Source organism: Corvus kubaryi, unplaced genomic scaffold, assembly GCF_017639235.1.
Source record: "Corvus kubaryi isolate FWS band 111438036 unplaced genomic scaffold, C.kubaryi_AGA036_p1.0 71, whole genome shotgun sequence".
Lineage (NCBI taxonomy): Eukaryota > Metazoa > Chordata > Aves > Passeriformes > Corvidae > Corvus > Corvus kubaryi.
Window position 1 is genome coordinate 17,872,943 of NW_024582059.1, and position 18,888 is coordinate 17,891,830.

Sequence of the window (18,888 nt, forward strand, 5' to 3'; positions counted from 1 at the left end):
CTGTCATTGCTGAAACCCCGTGATGTTGCTAAATGTTTATTTACACAGGCTGGGCAGTGAGTTCCAGGTGGATCTGATTCCACACCAGCAGTTACTGTGATGCAGTGTTATATCAGAAAGTGCTGAAAAATTCTGTGAGCTTCTGAGAGTGTCTGTGTCATGACAGGTGTTGTGTGTCACAGGAGTTTTCAGCACCAAATAAATAACAACCAAATGTTAAAGTTGCCATTTTAGTGGCACCATGGTACAGGGGATGATTTTGTGCCGTGTAATATCACACAGGTGGAAGGAGCTACTTATTGAATGTGGATCTGTGAGCTTGAAAAGACATTGCTTGTTGCTAACACTGGGCTTAATTTAAGCGTACCCAGATATTGCTACAGGCATTTAAATTTTTTACTAAATTATACAGCTATTTCACTAATTTTCTTATATGGATTTCTTTTTGTATTATCATTGCTATTACAAAAAGATCTAGAGTCATGCTGAGAAATCACAGGAATCTCATTCACTGCCTTTACCAGTGCAAAAATAATAAATAGTAAACCTTCAGTGAGATTAATGAAATTACACTGTTGTTCCAGTCTCAAGGACTTTTCTGTGTTATGGTATTGCACTTTTACAAGACCCTTAAGCAATGCTGGGAGATCGGCACAGCACCACACAATGTTCCCTTTAACTTAAAATCCTCCATGATAAGGCTATTTGCATTCTACCCTTCACCCTGAAAGACAGGACAGAGAAAGGAAATTAAGAGGCCAAAAGCCAGGTACTGGTGTTAGAAATAATCAAACTAGTCAGTATAGCATAACAGAATCATTCATCAGGAGCTTAATTCTCCATGCCTGCTGTCTGATGTGGTCAATTACAGACATGCAAAGTAAGTCCAAAAGACTACTATTTTCAGATGGCAAATGAATATATATATAAAAATACATATTTTTAATATCAAGTTTCATATACTTAGATTTTGTATGTCTTAATTAGCACTTCCAGTTAATTCCAGCTGCTGATTACAATACAAATAGCTGTATTGTACTGTAGAAATCCCATTTTGTAAAGAACAAAATGGCATGGCTTAAACAACAATAGTATATGAAATATTAAAGTGTACTTCTAGTGTAAAATAATTACTCTACCAATTATTATAATGTTTAAAAACTGTATTCAAATAGGTTTCATCCACTTGGGATTTCCTTCTGCAGTTGGTAAATCAATGACTGATATAACTGCCTTAGATAAGCATCACAAAATTATGAAAAAATAATCAAGATATATTTGCTTAAGTTTATTTAAACAAATTTATTTTACTCTCCCCCCATTTCCTGTCTATAACTCTACAAGAAAATTAAAATTACATAAAGTATGTGAACGCTAAGCTACTTTTTGTTTAACCTATATGCAAAAAACCACAGTATAAACATAGGGATATAAGAATTTCCTCCCTAAGATTTGAAAAATATATGCATTAAGTAAAAAAAAATATAGTACATAAACCACAAAAAAGCCAAATATGCTGTAAGAATTTGTAAGTTCAGGCTGCTCTAGGAACTGAAAGAGGAATTATTTAATTGTAGCTGGGCAGCCAAAAAACAAGAACAGTTTTGCAACACCACTGGTGACCCATGCCTAAAATTAGTTAAAGTTTGTGCAGGGAATTGTTGAACACAAAGTGCTCATGCAAATACTTGGCAAATATGGAAGGTGAGGATTTGCCTTCAGTGCCCAGGTTCCAGTGGTGTCAAACCCTGTACTCACACTGCTGACGACTACACTGCCACGTTCCTGGGCTGCAACCCACCAAAGGTGGGCACACAGCTCACTTAAAAATACATCCAAGTCTTGTGATACCCCAATTCCGTGTGAAAGTTTATCCACGTAAGTATTCTGGTAAGTCAAGCCCTTAGATGGTCCAGGCACTCAGCACATTTCACCATGTACTGCTACTGATACAAAGCTATTTAACTGCATCAGGGCACAGCCCCTTTAATCCTGGTTTAAAGACTGTCCGTTTAAATACTTTTCTTTTAATGAAATATTTACTGGATGGTAATATGTTAAATTTTAGACTATAGTAATCTCATTAAAAAAAGATATGACAGTACAGTAAATGCCATTAAGCAGTAATAGACAGCTTACACTTCAGAATATTTTACTACTAAGGCTGAGAGTTAAATTACATTGGGGTGGGGTGCCTGCTTTTTAATTCCAAATCACAAACTTGAAATAGCTAATATCCTATTACAAAAAAGAATAAAATCCACAACCCCCCAAATGTTATAAAAAGGATTCCCTATTCTAATTATAAATAAAAAAATATTGCACAGCAATTTGTGCACATCCTGGGAGGGAAAACATCACTTGCAATTGACTTGTAACAATACAGATTTTTTAAAGAAGAAAAGCTTTTTGGAGCTATGTATCCAGAACTATTAAAAGAAAGATGAAAATAAAGCATATATAAAAAAAGAAATGTAGGTACCTTATACCATATATATATATATATAGGTACAAGAACTTTCATCTTTAGCAAGGCAGTGTTTTTCATCTCCTGCCTCAGTCACTGGATTGTTGTCAAACCAAACTTTAACCTAAATCATGCAATCAAAGGGGGATGCATACCCTGTCAGTAGGACCCCACAAAGAACACATACATTGAATTCACTTCCTTTTGTTCAAAGCTACATAAAATGAAAAATTAATCAATTATAAACATCAAAGGATGACACAGAAAAAGTATCTTAAAATGAATGTAAGTACTGTAATAATTAACAATCCTAATTAACCCAGAAAATGGAAACATAAATTTTGCAATGAACTTTTGAAACATTCTGTCCCTAAACATAAATGCAAAGAAAAAAATATCTTTATCTAAAGATAAAAGTGCTACCCTTATAAAAATTTTCATCATACAAAAGTACACACACCTGTGATTACTTCAAGCATAATCAGAAGAAAACTATCTTCATTAATCTTTCTGCTTTTCTTTCTAAATTAATAATCTTCCTTAACAAAAAGTAATCCCAACCATACGTTATGAACTACTATTTATCAAAACGAAGTATTTCTCAACTTCCCTCTTTTATTTCAGAGCTGACCTGATGGACTCAGAGCTAGAAACACAGGAGTTTGGAATCCTTTCCATTTGACTTGCATGATATCAAAGTAGTCGTTAAATTTCTCTGCAAGTTTCTTTCACAGTGTACAAGACAGATAAACATAATTACTTACTTCCTATATCTTCTCAAGCTGATGTTATGAAATATCATAAAACCCTATACAAGGCTCTGCATTTATTGCAGTATTGATATGAACAATTCCCACTTTCGCTTTTGCTTTTGTTTAGGATATCTCTTATTCAAGTCCCCAGCTGAATTGACTCAGTAGGATAAGGACAAATAGACCACATGGAGACTGAGAAGAAAGGAAAAGCAAGGATTTTACACAATGCAGGATTCACTGTGAAAATTATCAGGAAGTCATGGACTGTACCAGGGTGGATTAGACAATATTTCTTTATATCAGACTTTTTGTGAGTTAGAGATGCTTCACCTTCATGGAGTGTTTTAGAAATAGAAATCAGAATGTGTATTGCTTGTACATTATCTTCAGTAGTAAATATTGTTGAACTATTGAGAAATAAAAACACTAAAAAACCATAAGACCAAACTTAGTAAAAACAACAAGTTACATTAAAAAAACCACTTCAGCTCACTGTGTTCTTCTTTATTAAAGTATGTCATGTATTTTATCTTTGCAAGAGTTTGATGAGTTTTTGCAAGTAAAATTCTGTTTCCTCTATACTTGCTAATAGTCATGAGAATCTGTAGTTTGCACCTTCCCATTAAAAATGTATTGTATTTTTTGAAATTATTCACCCCGCCTTTTATCCAGATCATGTCTTTGAAAGGAGGAAGTAGATAATAAATGGAATAATTCATGATTTCCCATTAAATATGAAACTTTCTTTTGCAGAGTTTAGAAAATGAAGTTCTACATAATGTACAGAAGTTGATTAGAACTTTTTTTAACCTTTTCAAGAAAAATCTTTCACATTACACAAATGCACAGAGAAGTTTCTCTAGGAAAGGCAAACCATTCGCTTCCTACACAGTTCTGTTCTTCAGATCACTGCCTAATTACACTAAATAATATGCTTATCAAGCCCAAAATTCACAGAGATCATTCCTTTGACCAAAAAGAATGTGTGCCTCTAAGTGCTAAAATCTCTTTTTGAAAGTTGTTTAATAAACATTGAATCCTGGTCATGGCAAGAAAGATTGTTAGGAATTATTCAGACTGAAAAAAATACATATTTAAATAATATTGTGAAAGAAATTTAAAATTTATCATCTAGCTCACTAAGTGACTTGTGCCATCTCCCTTTCCACAACCAGCAGGGAGTTTGGGACAGAAAGCCTTAATTTAAAATTTCTTTTACCATGAAAGGATAGATTTCTTTGGTTCTGATTTACCCTCTTCCATAGTTCTTAGTATCTAAAAGTGAAGAAATACGCTCTTAAAATGTAAATGAGTTTACACAACATTGCACCAGTTTTCAACCAGAGTAATGTGAACAAAGCAGGCTATAAGGTGCTTACAGGTCCTATCCAAAGACTGACATCAGGAAGAACAGCAAAATCTTGCTAGGACTGAACATGAAAGGGAAGGAAGTTTACTTCTTTCTCTGTTTGCTGCTACGTCCTTCTTCAGCTGCCTTGAGCTCACCTCCCTCCCTCTGTCTTCATAGCATTGTACGCAGAAGAATGGAAGCGGCTCGCAGCAGTGCATCACTGGAAACAAATACTGTGCAATCAAGGGCTGAAATACAAGGGAAAAGCAGAATCTGCACCTACATTTTATCTGTCTGCATCCCAAATTTCCTTCTGCAAGCTTGCTAGTAATAGCAGCTCTACCTCCTCCTTCCTTGCCTTTATCCCATATCAACAAGATATTTCTCCTTACCCTTATTCTTGGCAGTGCCCCTCTTCTGTCCCTTGAGAGCCTCACTTAATAACACAGAAATGGTCAAATCCACCTTACAATACAAAATCCCCACACCTAAATTAAGCCCCTTCAAATTGGGAAGCCCCAGGAGAGATTCCAGATTGGGAAAAAGAAAACATGGCAATATGATGTCAGTGAAAAAAAGGTCCCCATCTATTTTTTGAGTAACATAAGAAGTCACCTTACTAATTTATGTGGTAGAGGTGACAGCTACTAAAGGCATGGGTTAATCAAATCCCCAACCAGCTATTTGTGTTCAGCTTCCTCAAAGCACTGGTCCATCAATGCAAAAGACCAGAATACAGACTGATAAAGAAGCAAATAAATCAAAAACTGAGTACTGAAACTCTCATGATTTAAATAACTTACAAACGAAGGACAAGGTCAGAAAAATCTCAGTCTAATAATAGGGTTTACTAGTCCATCATGGCTAGGATGAAAATAAAGAGCAAAACACTCTTCATATTAGGTCTTCTCCTCTCCATCAGCCCACAAACCCCATTTTTCTCCTTCAGGGAGCTCTCCAGATCATCCCAGCCTCTAGTCAGGTAAGGAAGTTTCTCCCTCTTTAGTCCTGGAGGACAGATAGGGCTGAGTATTCAGAGATCGACTGGTAGAAGACGTACTGATGTAGGAAAGAAACAATTTATTTCCACAAACTCATCTAGCACTTAGTCCCTCATAAATTTTCCCCCATCTTTTTTTCCTTAACTCTACCTATCTGATGCTGACACTGAAAAGAGCAGAAACTTGGGGAGGGCAGTAAATAATTTGTCACTGACTGAAGAATGGAAAAATAATCTTTTATCAGATGGCAGGAGATTTAAAATGGATCCTGGGCCACTTCTGTTCTGAACTTGACAGCTTCCTGTAAAAATGCTGCCTCAGGAATTAGTTTCTAAGACTTCTACTTCATCCTTTTTACAGCTTTCAAAAACCTACAGTTCTGCAGTGTGGGATTGAGTGGTAAATGTATGTGCCTACATCTGAGCTCGTCACCGTACAATCTCTCTTTAAGCAATGGAGAGAAATAGGTGTTTCCAAAGTATAATCCACTTTATTCTAAAGCACTTGTCTGGATCCTAAAAGATGGGGCTCAACTAATCACACAACTGGGCTTATTAACCTGGATCAGTTAAACCTGGGTGAAAGCCCCTTTGCTCTTTTTGCAGGGAGTTTACAAAAGCTATACTTCACTATATTCATCAGTCATCACTGCTAGAGCAGAAATTTTATGTTCCATTTTGCAGTCTACAATCTGCAAAGTAGTTTAATGATTCATCTTCCCAGTATTGCCAGAGATGGCCAACTGCTCTGGAGAACACAGCCCACCTGAGAATTAAAGCCTTTACCTTTTTCTGTTCCAGCTAATCTTAATGTGGGCCAGCCATTGGAGAATTCTAAGCAGAACAGCCCACTGTATCTCCAAAACATCCGACAGAATGCGTGTCAGAGAATCTTGTCTCCTGCCTGAAAATAGTCATCTCAGAGCCTGTCTTTACTGACACAGATTTATCAAGCAAGCTTTCCACAGCACACTGATCCACTGCTCACGAGACAGGAAACACAAATACAAATTTTCTGCATACCTAGGTAAGCCTTTACCATCTCTGTATAATAATTTGGATTTCATTTGCCCACCACAGTCTTGAGGACAGTAGAACTCCACCACTCAACTCAAATGTATTTAAAATACACGTAGTAACATCACTAATGTAATTTTTTTTTTTGTCACAGCTAAGCAAAGCTGTTCCTCTCATCAAATACATTTCAAAGGCTCTTTCTAGTCTTCAACTCTTTTTTGATGACATGGTCCTCTTTGGACAATTTTCATTTGTATGAAGAAGAGAGAACTGTTACTTGATCTTTCTGGCCCTGACAAAAAGATCAGGAAACAAGAATGACAATTTCAAATTCTGGCCCATTTTAGGCTCTAAACTCATTTGAAGACTCAATCCTGGAATCAATCTCTTGAAAAATGCTTTACTTCACAGTTCATCATGAACTTCTTGACTCTTAGTTCAGTCAAAAGAACTATTTTTAATTTTTACTGCAATCTGATTTTGAGCTGTTAATGACTTGGTGAGTCAGTACTAAGAACAGAAAGTTGCAGGGAAAGCACACTGAAGGCCACTGGAGTCAGCCAACCTCGTCATACAAAAGCCTATTTCTGTGGCAAGAAAGCACTCATGTTCTGCATTAATGAAAGTTTTACTTTTTTTCCATTTCCAGATCCTTGCACCACATTCACTTCTTATTTCAAATTAAAGTCTTTGAGAAGGAAGCAAAACAAAATCAATGAAAAAACAAAGCAATATCCTGTTTTAATATCATTAAAGTACTATCTCTCTTAAGCACTATTTTTTCTCCCTCTTCTGTCATATCAACCTGGGACAAAAAATTATTACAAAGAAAAAAGAATGAAAAACATCTCCTCATTTTTCCACAGGAAAAAAAAAGAGATGATATCATGAACACACTTAATGGAATTCTTCTCTTTTCCTGTAGTTTGGAACACAATACAACATTATACAATACAAGAATAACTGCAATCTTTTTCCTTCAATAGCACATCTCAATTTTAAGGAATATTGTGAAGGATAGAATTTTAGGGAAAAGTTTGAAAGAATGTTGCTTTTTTCCATAAATGTAATACTACCTATACATTCCTTTATTTAGAAGATAATAAACTTGTTGTTTGCCTAACACACACTTTTAAAAAAGCGTGTTTAATATTAAGCAGGAGTGTGGCTAGAGGAATTTGTATTGATGAAATAATCACTGGCATATTAAGTTAACCTCCATATTAAACAAAAGTACAGATATTTATGCGTCAGAGGAAGGAAATTCAGTCCCTTTACAAAGAAGTGTAATAATTTACTTCTGAAATGGAAATAATATTGAAAAACTGCACAGCATATTATAAGCCATCTCTCCTATTTTTAAAATAATAACACCCGTTGTCTGCTGACACAGACCAAAAATTACACTGATTTCACTAAGATCATTTGCAGACATGGCATTGCCTTACTTTATAAATTGGTTTTAAATTACATTTGATGCATTTAGTTTTTCCTGACTAGATTAGCATAGTACTAATATAACTGTGTAGTTAGTTTGTTACCTTTTGTTTGCTCTCAAATGATTTTGTCAAGGTTATGGAAGAGCATTAGTAAATTATATCTAGAGAGAGAAACTTCATAACTGCTGATCTATTATCAAAAGCTAAAATTCCAAGAAGAATTAAATGCACAGAACATGAATGTAACCTTTTAAAATAGGTACTTTAAAAATCTCCATAGAAATAATCATACATATGATATTTCAGTTTAATCTTCTAAGAGGCTTTGGTAACTTTGGAAAAACAGCCTCTTACAAAACGGTAAGGGAACTCCACTTTGTCTAGGTATTGCAGAACAGATGATAAAATTCCTGCTTCATTGTGATGTCCTTGCTGGTTTCCTTTTCCACAGTGTCCAGACTCAGGGTTTGGATATAAAAACATCATTTAGGAGGGTTTTTTGCATTTTTTTTTTTTGTTTGTGGTTTTGTTTGGTTTTTTAAATAGCAGTGAAAAGTTGACCTGATCAAATCAGAGCTGGAAAATGCACTTTGAAGCCCCAAGGCCTTCCTAAAATAGTGGTGATTTCCTGTGTAATCACCTCAGAGAGAACACTTGTGTCCCTGGCATGGTGTGTGGAAGTCCACTGGGGCTGATGACTGAAACAGCTCCCCGGGAAGGCAACCCAGCTTGTGACAATTGTTGGAGTGTAATGAGTAGAGCAGCCACAGCTGGCACCCAACCAGGGTGACAGTAAGGGAAGGTACTTAGTTCTGTGCGTGCTCCCCAAGGTCTGATACTTCTAGTAATTGTCTAGATTTCAACGAGGAAATTTTTAGGGAAGGTTTGTAGGCACAATCTTAGGCTAGGAAGGAGAAAAGAAGCCTGTTTTGCAAGAAACTAGCTGGTGGAATTGCTGTCTGACTGATAGAATGTTTTTATGCTGCAAGGGTGATGTTGCAATATTCATTGTTAAGGTGCCTAGAGCCCTTGTATATGCATCCTTTTATTATTTAAATATTGAAATAAATAAATCAGCTCACTTAAGCAACCAGCAATTCAGTTTGTTCGAATTCTTTCATTAATTTTGATGGTGCTGAACCCCAGATCTGTTGAAAGACTCCAGAAGAATAAGTCAGTCATAGTCTCTTGTAACTTCTAAATGTAAATACCTCAGCTGTAAGAAATCAAAAGTTATCTAGATTTCTTTCATTCACTGGGTTTTTAAATAACTAATGGGGTATTAAATGCTTCACCACAGAAGTCAGCACTTGGGCTTGGCTAAATAGTAATTCAAAATTACAAGAATGTGTATGTCGGTACACTAAGCTCCCACCCCAAAGGAGATATTTCACAAAGGCTCAGAAAAAAAAAGAGAAAGGAAAAAAAAAGGCAGCACAATATAATAATTACTGACACAATCTTAACAATAATGTTACAAATCTGATCTAATTGGTAAATATACAAATTAGTAAAAGCAAGGAGATAAATGCTTTGATATATTTAACATCAGGAGAAATGAACCATCATTATTTAATATCAACTTCAATTTTTAAATGCCAAGTTCCACTAAAAAGGGTAGGGCCTAGGGAACTTTAAATTTAAATGACTATGATGACTAGAAACAAAGGAAACAATAAACTTATGGATGTTAAAATGCCTCGAAAAAGCCAACTTACGCAGCAGCTTCTTGTTTTGACACCCCTTTGATATTCTTTGCCAAATAATCATCTGTGGCATCTTTGTCTTTGATCAAATGAATCCTAAATTTAAATGAAAAAAATTAAAAGAAACACTGTAAGGTGCTAACATAGACTTCTGCAGCATGTATAATATATTATCATTGCCAAGTAGAGCTAAATACTGAAATATTGACAAAGTAATGTATCAGACATTCTATAAGCACATACAAATATCTTTTTAATTTTTTGGTCTAGCTATTTCAAATTTTTTTTTCAAATTTTTTTTTCAAATTTTTTCAGTAGCTATTTCAAATCTTTATTTATAAAAGAAAACAGAGGTGGTATTAGCTTTCAGGGATCTGGTTATCTGATATTTCTGTCTAAACTAGAAGAAATTGTGTATCAGCTAAATCAATAATAATTGATTAAGCTATCCATATCTAAACTGTTTCCTAAACCAGACCATTACATTTTTGTATTATCAGTATGGACCAGAGTGGTCCAATTTATTACATATTTAGCTTCTTCAAAATTAAAAACAAAGTCAAATCAACAAAAGAATTCCCAAATCCAGCTCAAATGCAGCACAGTGCAAAAGGTGGTCCACAAATTTCAGGATGCATGGATCTAAGTTTAAAATTTGAACTGTGCATCATTTCACCTTTCACTTCAGCCATCATATCTTTGCATCTCCACTCTGATATACACGAGATGCCCGGAAAGGGTAATATGCACTTACTGACCATAAAGTGTATGTAAATAGAATCTGGTATCCTGGCTGTAGAGGATGTTATCTTTATAAAAGTAATGTGAATTTATTTTTACTCTTCGGAGAAAGAGCATAAAAATTGTCTGGTTAATCATTCAAAGATAAAAGAAATTCAGCATTAGTGTTCCACATAAATCTATTACTTTGCTCTTCCTCTGTCTGTATTACACTGCTGTCTTTCATTACAGTGATGAGAGTAAACTCTTTTCATAATGTTAGCTAATATAAGCGTCATGCTCCTTATTGCTCTGAGAATACCAAAGACACTTCATGAAGTTCATTTAAATGAAAACAAAATAGCTAAGCAAAGCAGAGATATTTTGACATATCTGTATTTAAAATAATGTAACAGTGAAAACTTCCCTCACAAATAGTGCCTTTAAATTTGTTCCAGAATTTGCTGCTGCTGAGTGGCACCAGGCTTGTGCTTCCAGGCTGCACTTAAGCCATAGGAGTTGCTGCTGATCTGGCTAAATGTACACCTTATGGATATTGCCATAAAAATTCCCTTATAATCAACACCAAAATGTATTCAATATCAAAATTTTCACATCAAAATAATTAAAATTTAGGAAGATATTTGGAAGAATGAAGAGAAAGTCAAAAACCCCAGACTGAAACAGTGAACTACAACAGGCAAATTCCTATCAGCTTGCTGCAATTTAATCCTCACTGCAGTTAGAAACCACCTCAAAATGAAACAAAGGAAAGACTGATGCATTTCCATTATCCTTACAAAGGTATTTTAATAAATAAAAAAAAAAAAATTTGAAAAATCAGGGGGAAAGCCCTTAGAATCATATACAATTTAAAATGCCACCTGCCTTATAGGCAAAGTATACATTTCTGACTTCTGATTGGTAACCCCCTCAAACATAAAGAAAACTACAGTCAAGGGGAAAAATCATAAGCAAAAACTTGCAAACTAATTACTCTTTACAAAAGTTCTGTAATAACCAGTTTTGGACTGATGCAACTACAAACATTGTCATCCATCATAAAGCATTTAGCTTACTAAGAATAACAAATCCTGGCTGTTATTATCAATGTTGTTAATGTAGCCATAATACAGAAAAGACAGGCAGGTGATACTTAGGAAAAAATACACTAGGAAATGCCATCAGCTCAACAAAATCATTATGGCTTCCTATATGCAATGAGAATTAAAAACATAAAAATTAATTCATTAATTAATCAATGTGGCGAAAAGAGACTGTGACTTGGAATAGACATTGTTTTTTTATACAGAATTGAGGTGAGGATGGCACTTGCTAAAAGACCCGGTTTCTTTTCCTCCAGAAGTTGTCACTTGCTTTTTCTAAGCTGTTTTATCCTTATTTCTCCAGTGTTTCCATAATGACTCACTGTTCTTCATAAAGTGTATAAAAAGAGTCCACTTCTGTAAGTTGGCTCCTATTTAATTTTAAATCATGCAGTTATTAAAGAGAAATCCATTTTAATCCAATGGACACCTTCTTTTTTTCTCCCTTTTAATTGTAGAACTTTCCTAAGAGAGAATTTCCTTGCCTCTGATTTTTGTAGTTTTAAATATTGCAAAAGAGCAAATATTATTTGTCACCTCGGCACAGCTGACTGAAGTTGTTCACAGCAAAAATGATGCTTTGAAAGAGAAGAGGTACCTACCTTGCAAAGTCTAACGGGGGGCAAAGAGCCTGCTCTATGAACTTGGGATGTTCCCCTGGGCTTTGGAGGACCGCTTGAGGCAACACATTCAATTTAACTAAAACAAACAAACAAAACCAACATTACTTGAAACAACCCCTTCACAGCAATGCAGGTTTTTTTCCTTCTTGTGCTGCTTCCCAGCCCACTCTCTGTTATTTCCAGTGCATTAAGACCCAACTCCAGTTCCACAAAAATCACAGCCCTACTTCAGTAGGACATAACACAAAGGAATGGTCATTATCTAACTTTCCATGGTTTTCTCTCTTTCGCTGAGGTGCTTTTGATTTCCATAGGGACAGCTGATTCAGGAACCATACCTGCATGGGATTCCCTGTGCTTCCTTGAGCTATCTAGGTTCAAGTATTGATAACAAATTAATACACAACGTGGACAAATGATGGGATATACAGTATGAAAAGCACTGTTTTAATGTTCAAAATCCTACATAATTAAAATAGAAACAATCGTTTGAAGGAAAAAATGTAAGTAATGCTATACTTACAACACAGGATTTTACTTAAAACAAAAGCCAAAAGCCCCACAGTTATGTAAAATCGTCTAGCTTGTCATTTTGAAATACATAAATGCTAATAGGACTTTTTTGTCACATAGAGCTACTGTGTTTTTTCCCCAAGTATTCAGTCTACACTTCCTACCATTAAAGTTTCAGCTGCCAGTTCCTTCATTTTGCATGTCTGTGATCTGAGGACGTTAGCAGCAGGAGCACCCTTACTTTTAAATTTGGTTTAATGTAGGTATTGCATGCCCTGCTGGTAGGCCTGAAGGCATAAACTTTTAATAGGGATGGAAAAACAGAATATAATAAGAGGGGGGAAAGAATTTAACTATTTGCTACATTTAGTGAAAGGAAATTTAGTTTTTGGGAAATAAGTATTTGATATTAATCAATTTGTTACTGAATGATTAGCATCAGACTAACAGATATTTTATATTTTAGCCTTTCTGGGATCAAAAGCCACTTCATTGATGCAGTATTTTGCTGTGGTTATAGTGAAGTAATTTTTAAAATTGTGTTACTTAGAACTGAATAATAAGGAGAATTATAGTTTGAAAAGATGACAGGATAGGATATTTCTCCTAAGTCATTCTTTTGGGGACTCGTACTAATGATAACATTTTTTACAGAAAGAAAAAAGGTATTATTTATAAATAAACTGATCTGCAATTAGAGGCAGCAACATTTAACAGAAGTGTGTCCTGGAAAATAAAAAAATATGGGTAATTCATCACTACAAAAGATTGCACTTCTCACAGAGAATGACAGGTTTGTATATAAAAACTTTATCAAAAGGAAAACTCCTTTTCAGGAAGATGCTATTCAGTGGGAAATAGTAATTGAACTTTGGAACAACAATATTGAAGCCCAGAGAAGACTTGCAAAGCTTTTGTTTTTAGGTATTAAGTGGGAAAATGAAAACAGCCATGCCTTATTGGCAACTGATGAATTTGGCAAGGCAGCAGGGCTGACTGCAGCTATGGAGCAGAAAAAGGAGGGGAAGCACCTGAAAAGAGACCCCCACAGAGCCTCTGCAGCCATGGAAAGCTATTGATGGGGAGCTGTAATTTGGGGACTGTCTCATGGCACCTGGCTGGAGCACACAATAGCTCCTTGCTGGCTCACACGCCCCACGTTGCCAATACACAAAAGTCTATGGGAAAAGAGGCTGTCATGCACACAGGTCTCACATGAGGCACATACACAGACATTTTTCTTAGTACGTTCCTGCCTCACAGGTACTAAAATACTGTCCTGGCTCCTATTTCAAACTCCAAGCTTGGGAGAGAAAAAACCTCCTAAACTGCTCCTTAATAATGCCAACCGAACTTTTACTTTAGACTTGGGAGGTTGCTTTCAGAGTGAAATGGAGGGTGTATTTCCCTCATTTCCAAGGTAACTGTCATTCTTACAGGTAAATTACAACCACAGACACATGACAGAAGGCACCAGCAACACATCCTTCTGAAACCCATGCTATTTCAGTCATGTAAATTTCGTTGCTGGTCATTTAAAGACCACTTTACATTTTGCTCTTTTATTATAAAGCCCAAGCCACGTCTCATTTACTTAATCAAACATCCACAAAATTCAGTGAAAGATGAGGGGGTGCAGTTTGTTTCTCAAGAAGTGCTCGACTTAATCCCATGATGGAGGGAATCTTCCCATGGACTGGAATCGCTCCAAGGTGCACTGAAGCCGAAGGTAAAACACCAGCTGATTGCAATGGTGCCTTTCCCGGCACCTTTTGGGAAACCTGTTGGCTGCCTCTTAGCTCTTCCCACACGTTTTTCCGAGGTATTAACTGGAGGCTGAGGATTTCCCAAGGAGGGAAGGAGGTGAGGAAGCAGGAATGGCCTCGACACATGGATGTCTTTGCGGGCATATCTGCTGCAACCCGGCACCTCGTAAGCTAAAAGGACACCAGAATGTGACAGGACAGACTTACTGGCACGCTGCTTTATTACACTGAAAGTAAGAGAGTAAATTGATTAAAAAAATAAAAATGAGCAATAATTTTTTGAAATCAACAGCCAGCATGAGAGATGCTATTTGTTCCAAGTAACCTGGACGAGGCCGCGGCCCCAGCCTGACCCGTATCGTGAATGCCCTCCGTCCCTGCGGCTCCGGGAATACAGCCGCCCTCCGCTGCTGCCTGGCGGTCACCAGCCACCGCCCAGGGACACTTCACCTTTTGTCTTCACCTGTCCTGCTACATACCCTGACCCTTGGCTCCGGTACCAATAAAATGTAACCCCCATCAGCCGGAGTTCCCCGGGGAACAGACCTGGGCTCATGGCGCGGCCGCTGCAGGAGCTCTCCACCGGCCCGGCCCCTCACGGGACGCCGCGGCCTCGCCATGGCGACGGGGGCGGGCGGCGCTGCGGCCGGGCGGCGCTGAGGGCCGGGCTCCCGGGAGCCGTCAGGCAGCATCCCAGCCCTTCCCGGCGGGCTTGGGGAGCCGCTGACGCGGGATTAGACCCTGGGAAACACAGGGGCTGGGAGAAATGGGCACAAGGTGTTGGTGTGCTTTCCAGGAGCTCAGGTGAGCTCTGAACGAGCTGCCTCAAACGGGAGCATCCCTCAAAGCTGAGCAGCGAGTTTCTGAAGCTGGCAACCAAAGAGCCAGGATCGTATGGATACCTAAGGAAGTGTGGGCAATCTCTCTGATGATAAATAGACACCTGCACTGAGCAGGTTTTCTTCTTTCACAGAATAATAGGATGGTTAGGGTTGGAGGGGACCACAGTGGATCATCTGGTCCAACCTCCCTGCTTAAGCAGGGTCGTCCCAGAGCACCTGGCACTGGACTGTGCCCAGATGGTCCATGAATATCTCAGTGAGGGAGGCCACAATCTCTCTGGCCAATCTGTTACAGTGTGTGGTCACTGCATAGTAAAGAAGTTATTCCTTGTGTTCAGGTGAAACTTCCTGTGCATCACTTTCTGCCCATTCCTCTTGTCTTATTGCTCAGCACCACTGAGAAGAGCCTGGATCCATCCTCTTGGCATCCCTCCTGCAGATACTGACAGACCTTCATGAGGTCCCTTCTCATTCATCTCCTCTCAAGACTGAACAGGCCCAGCTCCCTCAGCCTTTACTTGTAAGACAGATGCGCCAGTCCCTTAATCATCTTTGTTACCCTCCATCCTTCCAGGATTTCTTCTCCTCTCTGACATCCTTCAGGACTTCTGAGTAAGGGGAAAGAGCACGTAGAAAAAATATTAGACTGAATCTCTGAGTAAGTGACATAACATGAAGGCATTTGGTTTGTTGAAAATGTCCTCGCTTTCTGTTGATGAGAACCTGCTGCTTAATTTACTGTCACAAAGGAGCTGTTCTAAGGGGCTGGCCTGCTAGGGTGTCTGAGGGCTGGTCAGAAATAGAAATATTGAGAAGGAATCAACAAGCTTTTGCTAAGCACAAATGAAAACTATAAGAGAAACCCAACTGGGATGTTAGAGAATATAAAGAACAGAGATTTTTCAGTGACTTCTGTTTTTGTGTTGGAAACTTGACACCAGCAGGAGATCATTTTTTTAGCACAGATTTGACCTAGTTTTTATTGCTACAACTGTTTGGAAAACTGGAATGTCAGAATCAATTGCTAAAATCTGTTTTGGAAGGATCAAGTGGACAGAAAGCACTTCAAAAATGGCATTACCCGTTTCTGAGTTGATGGCAATCGGAAACAAAGGATCGTGAATGTTTATGGGTCAATGTTCTAGTGGATAAGTCAGAAGCTGACAGGGTACTTAGCTGATATCAAATCACACTAGAGAACAGCCTGACCTATGCCTTACCCACCTACAACACATAGGGAAAGCACTGCTGTACTGAGTGAATTTCAATCTGAGTGACATACGCTGAAGGTCTCATGCTGCCAGTGTTAAAATGTACTTGGAATTTCAAAATATTTAAAACGTCAATTTCCTAACTCAAAAAATGTTGCATACAACACAGAGGAATTCTATATTAGACGTCATCTTGTCAGATGAAAAGGAATTGATCACAGAACTAAAAATTAGCCATAGCTTAGGTATAACTGATAATTATTTGATCACATTTGTTATGTGCAAACAGAATTAAGTCCAAGCCAATAATACATATACTTAATCCTTTGAAAGGGCTAATTTTATAAAGGTGAGCACTATTACATGGTAAGTCTGTTGGGAGAAGAAATTTAATCTGAAGTGGGAGAATAGTAATTGGAAGTGGTTTAAGGATGGTAGTGCAGTTACCCACTCAGCCATAATGCCACAACTGAGGAATATGTTTGCTGAAAATCCAGGGTGGTTTATAAGGCAAACATCTGCAAAACTGAAGAAAGAATGTGGTGTCATTCATGTACACTGAAAGGCAGGGGTTTTAGAAAATTACTGTGGCAAGTAAAAGGTTATGAGGGAAATATACATGTGGTCAACAGAGTTAAAATGAGGAAATTGGAAGGCTTTTGCAAGTATAGAATACAGAAAATGATCTGAATAGTAAGAAGACCCTATTAAGACATGAGGATGAGCGCTTTAACCTTAATCAGTGACAAACTCCAAATATTAAAGATATACATATTTATTCTGTGCATTTGGGAAGATGGCAGCTGATGTAATTATGTTGTTAGTATTGAAGAGTTGTTTTCTATTCAAATGATGAGGGAGAATGGTTCAGTTACTGAAAGAAAACTGCCATTAAAGCTTTTGGAATGAACATATCAATCAATGTTTATTCAAAAGTTCTTGGAACACTAAGACTTTTTTCAGGAGGATGAAGCTAGTATTGTTCTAATACCTTAAAAGAATAAATGGGATAATAATAGTTTACCCATGTGACATTGATCAGCCAAAATACAGGATAGACAATATTTTTAACTCAGTTAGCAAATAATTTAAAAGAAGAAAGATATTTCCAATTACTGTGGGCTTCTGCTAAAAAATCTATATATCCTGGCAGAAAAATAAAGCCTGGCAAGCAGACTTTGCTTTCTTAATGATGCTGCAGGTTTCACTTATTGATGTAATTTAATTAGACTTCAGTAAAGCATTTGACTTATTAACATTTGGCTTTTTGAATTAAACACTTCAATGACACAATTATTTGTATCCTGTACATAAACTTACAAAGAAAACTTGTAAAAACAAAAAAGATAAACCAGCAGATTTAAAATTACTCTTAATATTCTGGAATGATATCTGAAGTACTTCACAAGCAGACATTTACGCCATGGCTACATCTCCTGTGTTAAACATATATAATTCATTTGACTTGGAAGCAAAGTAAGAATTTTTTTTTTTTTTATGGAGATGTGTTCAAAGGATCTTGCATGCCAAACAATATGTAAGTTAGAGAGAGCACTCTTTAGCAGAGAATCAAAGGCAGTCTACATCTCCATAGTAATATGAAGAGGCAGTAGCCTTTCTGTGGTTAAGGATGAAACCAGCTCCTATTACAATGCTGTGTTTTAGCACCAATTTAATTTGCCTAGAAATGTTTGGCCTGCAAGTCCTGAAGGGAAAGGATGTCTGTCCATGGAAAAAAAATTCAGTTGCCAGCACTTTTTTGTTCCTATCATTAGAGTAGGTTTTCTCCCAATTCTGTAAGCAATGATAATGTCCAAGGAAGGATAATATTTCATAGCAGATACTCTTTGCAAAAACTGTGTGAAGAACTAATTTTCTTGAAAAAAAATTGATTTCAGACATTGGCATATTCAAAAATGTAACCTAGAGATGCAAAAAGTACAATGTATTGATCATTATGAGTAGCTGGTACCCTTAGGAAATATGTTTGTGCACCTTTAATGGTTACACGGAAAAGGAATTGCTGTGCTTAAATGTGGCAATGCCTGAAACTTACCAGAACATATCAGGATACTCCTGAATATTGACTACTTGAGTACTGCTCATTAAAAAAATAAGTGTTTTCATTCCTGCCTAACTGTCCATCTTTGGTCCCTGGTAGTTTTGATTTTCCTATTACTTATCAACCTGTCCACTACACAAAAAGACCCCAAATCTGAAGTGTCCCCAGTCCTTCACTTTAGAAGGGGGAAAAGAGGAAGAGACTTGGTGCAAATTAAAGTATCATGGAGAAGAGTATGAAGGGAAAAAAGGAGGAAAGGCCAGATTGTTAAAAATACAAAACCAGGGAACTGGAGGGGGGCAACACTGAG

The 18,888-nt window shown here is 37.1% G+C and overlaps 1 protein-coding gene across 2 annotated transcripts in view; it reads right to left on the reverse strand.

The window, feature by feature from the left end:
- TTC29 (tetratricopeptide repeat domain 29) overlaps positions 1-15,084 on the reverse strand; it is a 117,654-nt gene extending 102,570 nt beyond the window's left edge. Inside the window, exons 1-3 of one of the 2 annotated variants that reach the window (XM_042049982.1) lie at positions 15,010-15,084; positions 12,164-12,260; positions 9,748-9,831 (exon numbers count right to left, since the gene is read on the reverse strand). In XM_042049982.1, the coding sequence (XP_041905916.1) occupies positions 9,748-9,831; positions 12,164-12,260; positions 15,010-15,019 (191 nt within the window). In that variant the 5' untranslated portion in view covers positions 15,020-15,084. Of the gene's footprint in view, positions 1-3,098; positions 3,192-9,747; positions 9,832-12,163; positions 12,261-15,009 lie in introns of those variants that run through there. The other variant, XM_042049983.1, reaches the window with a different exon arrangement.
- Positions 15,085-18,888: the final 3,804 nt, after the last annotated feature.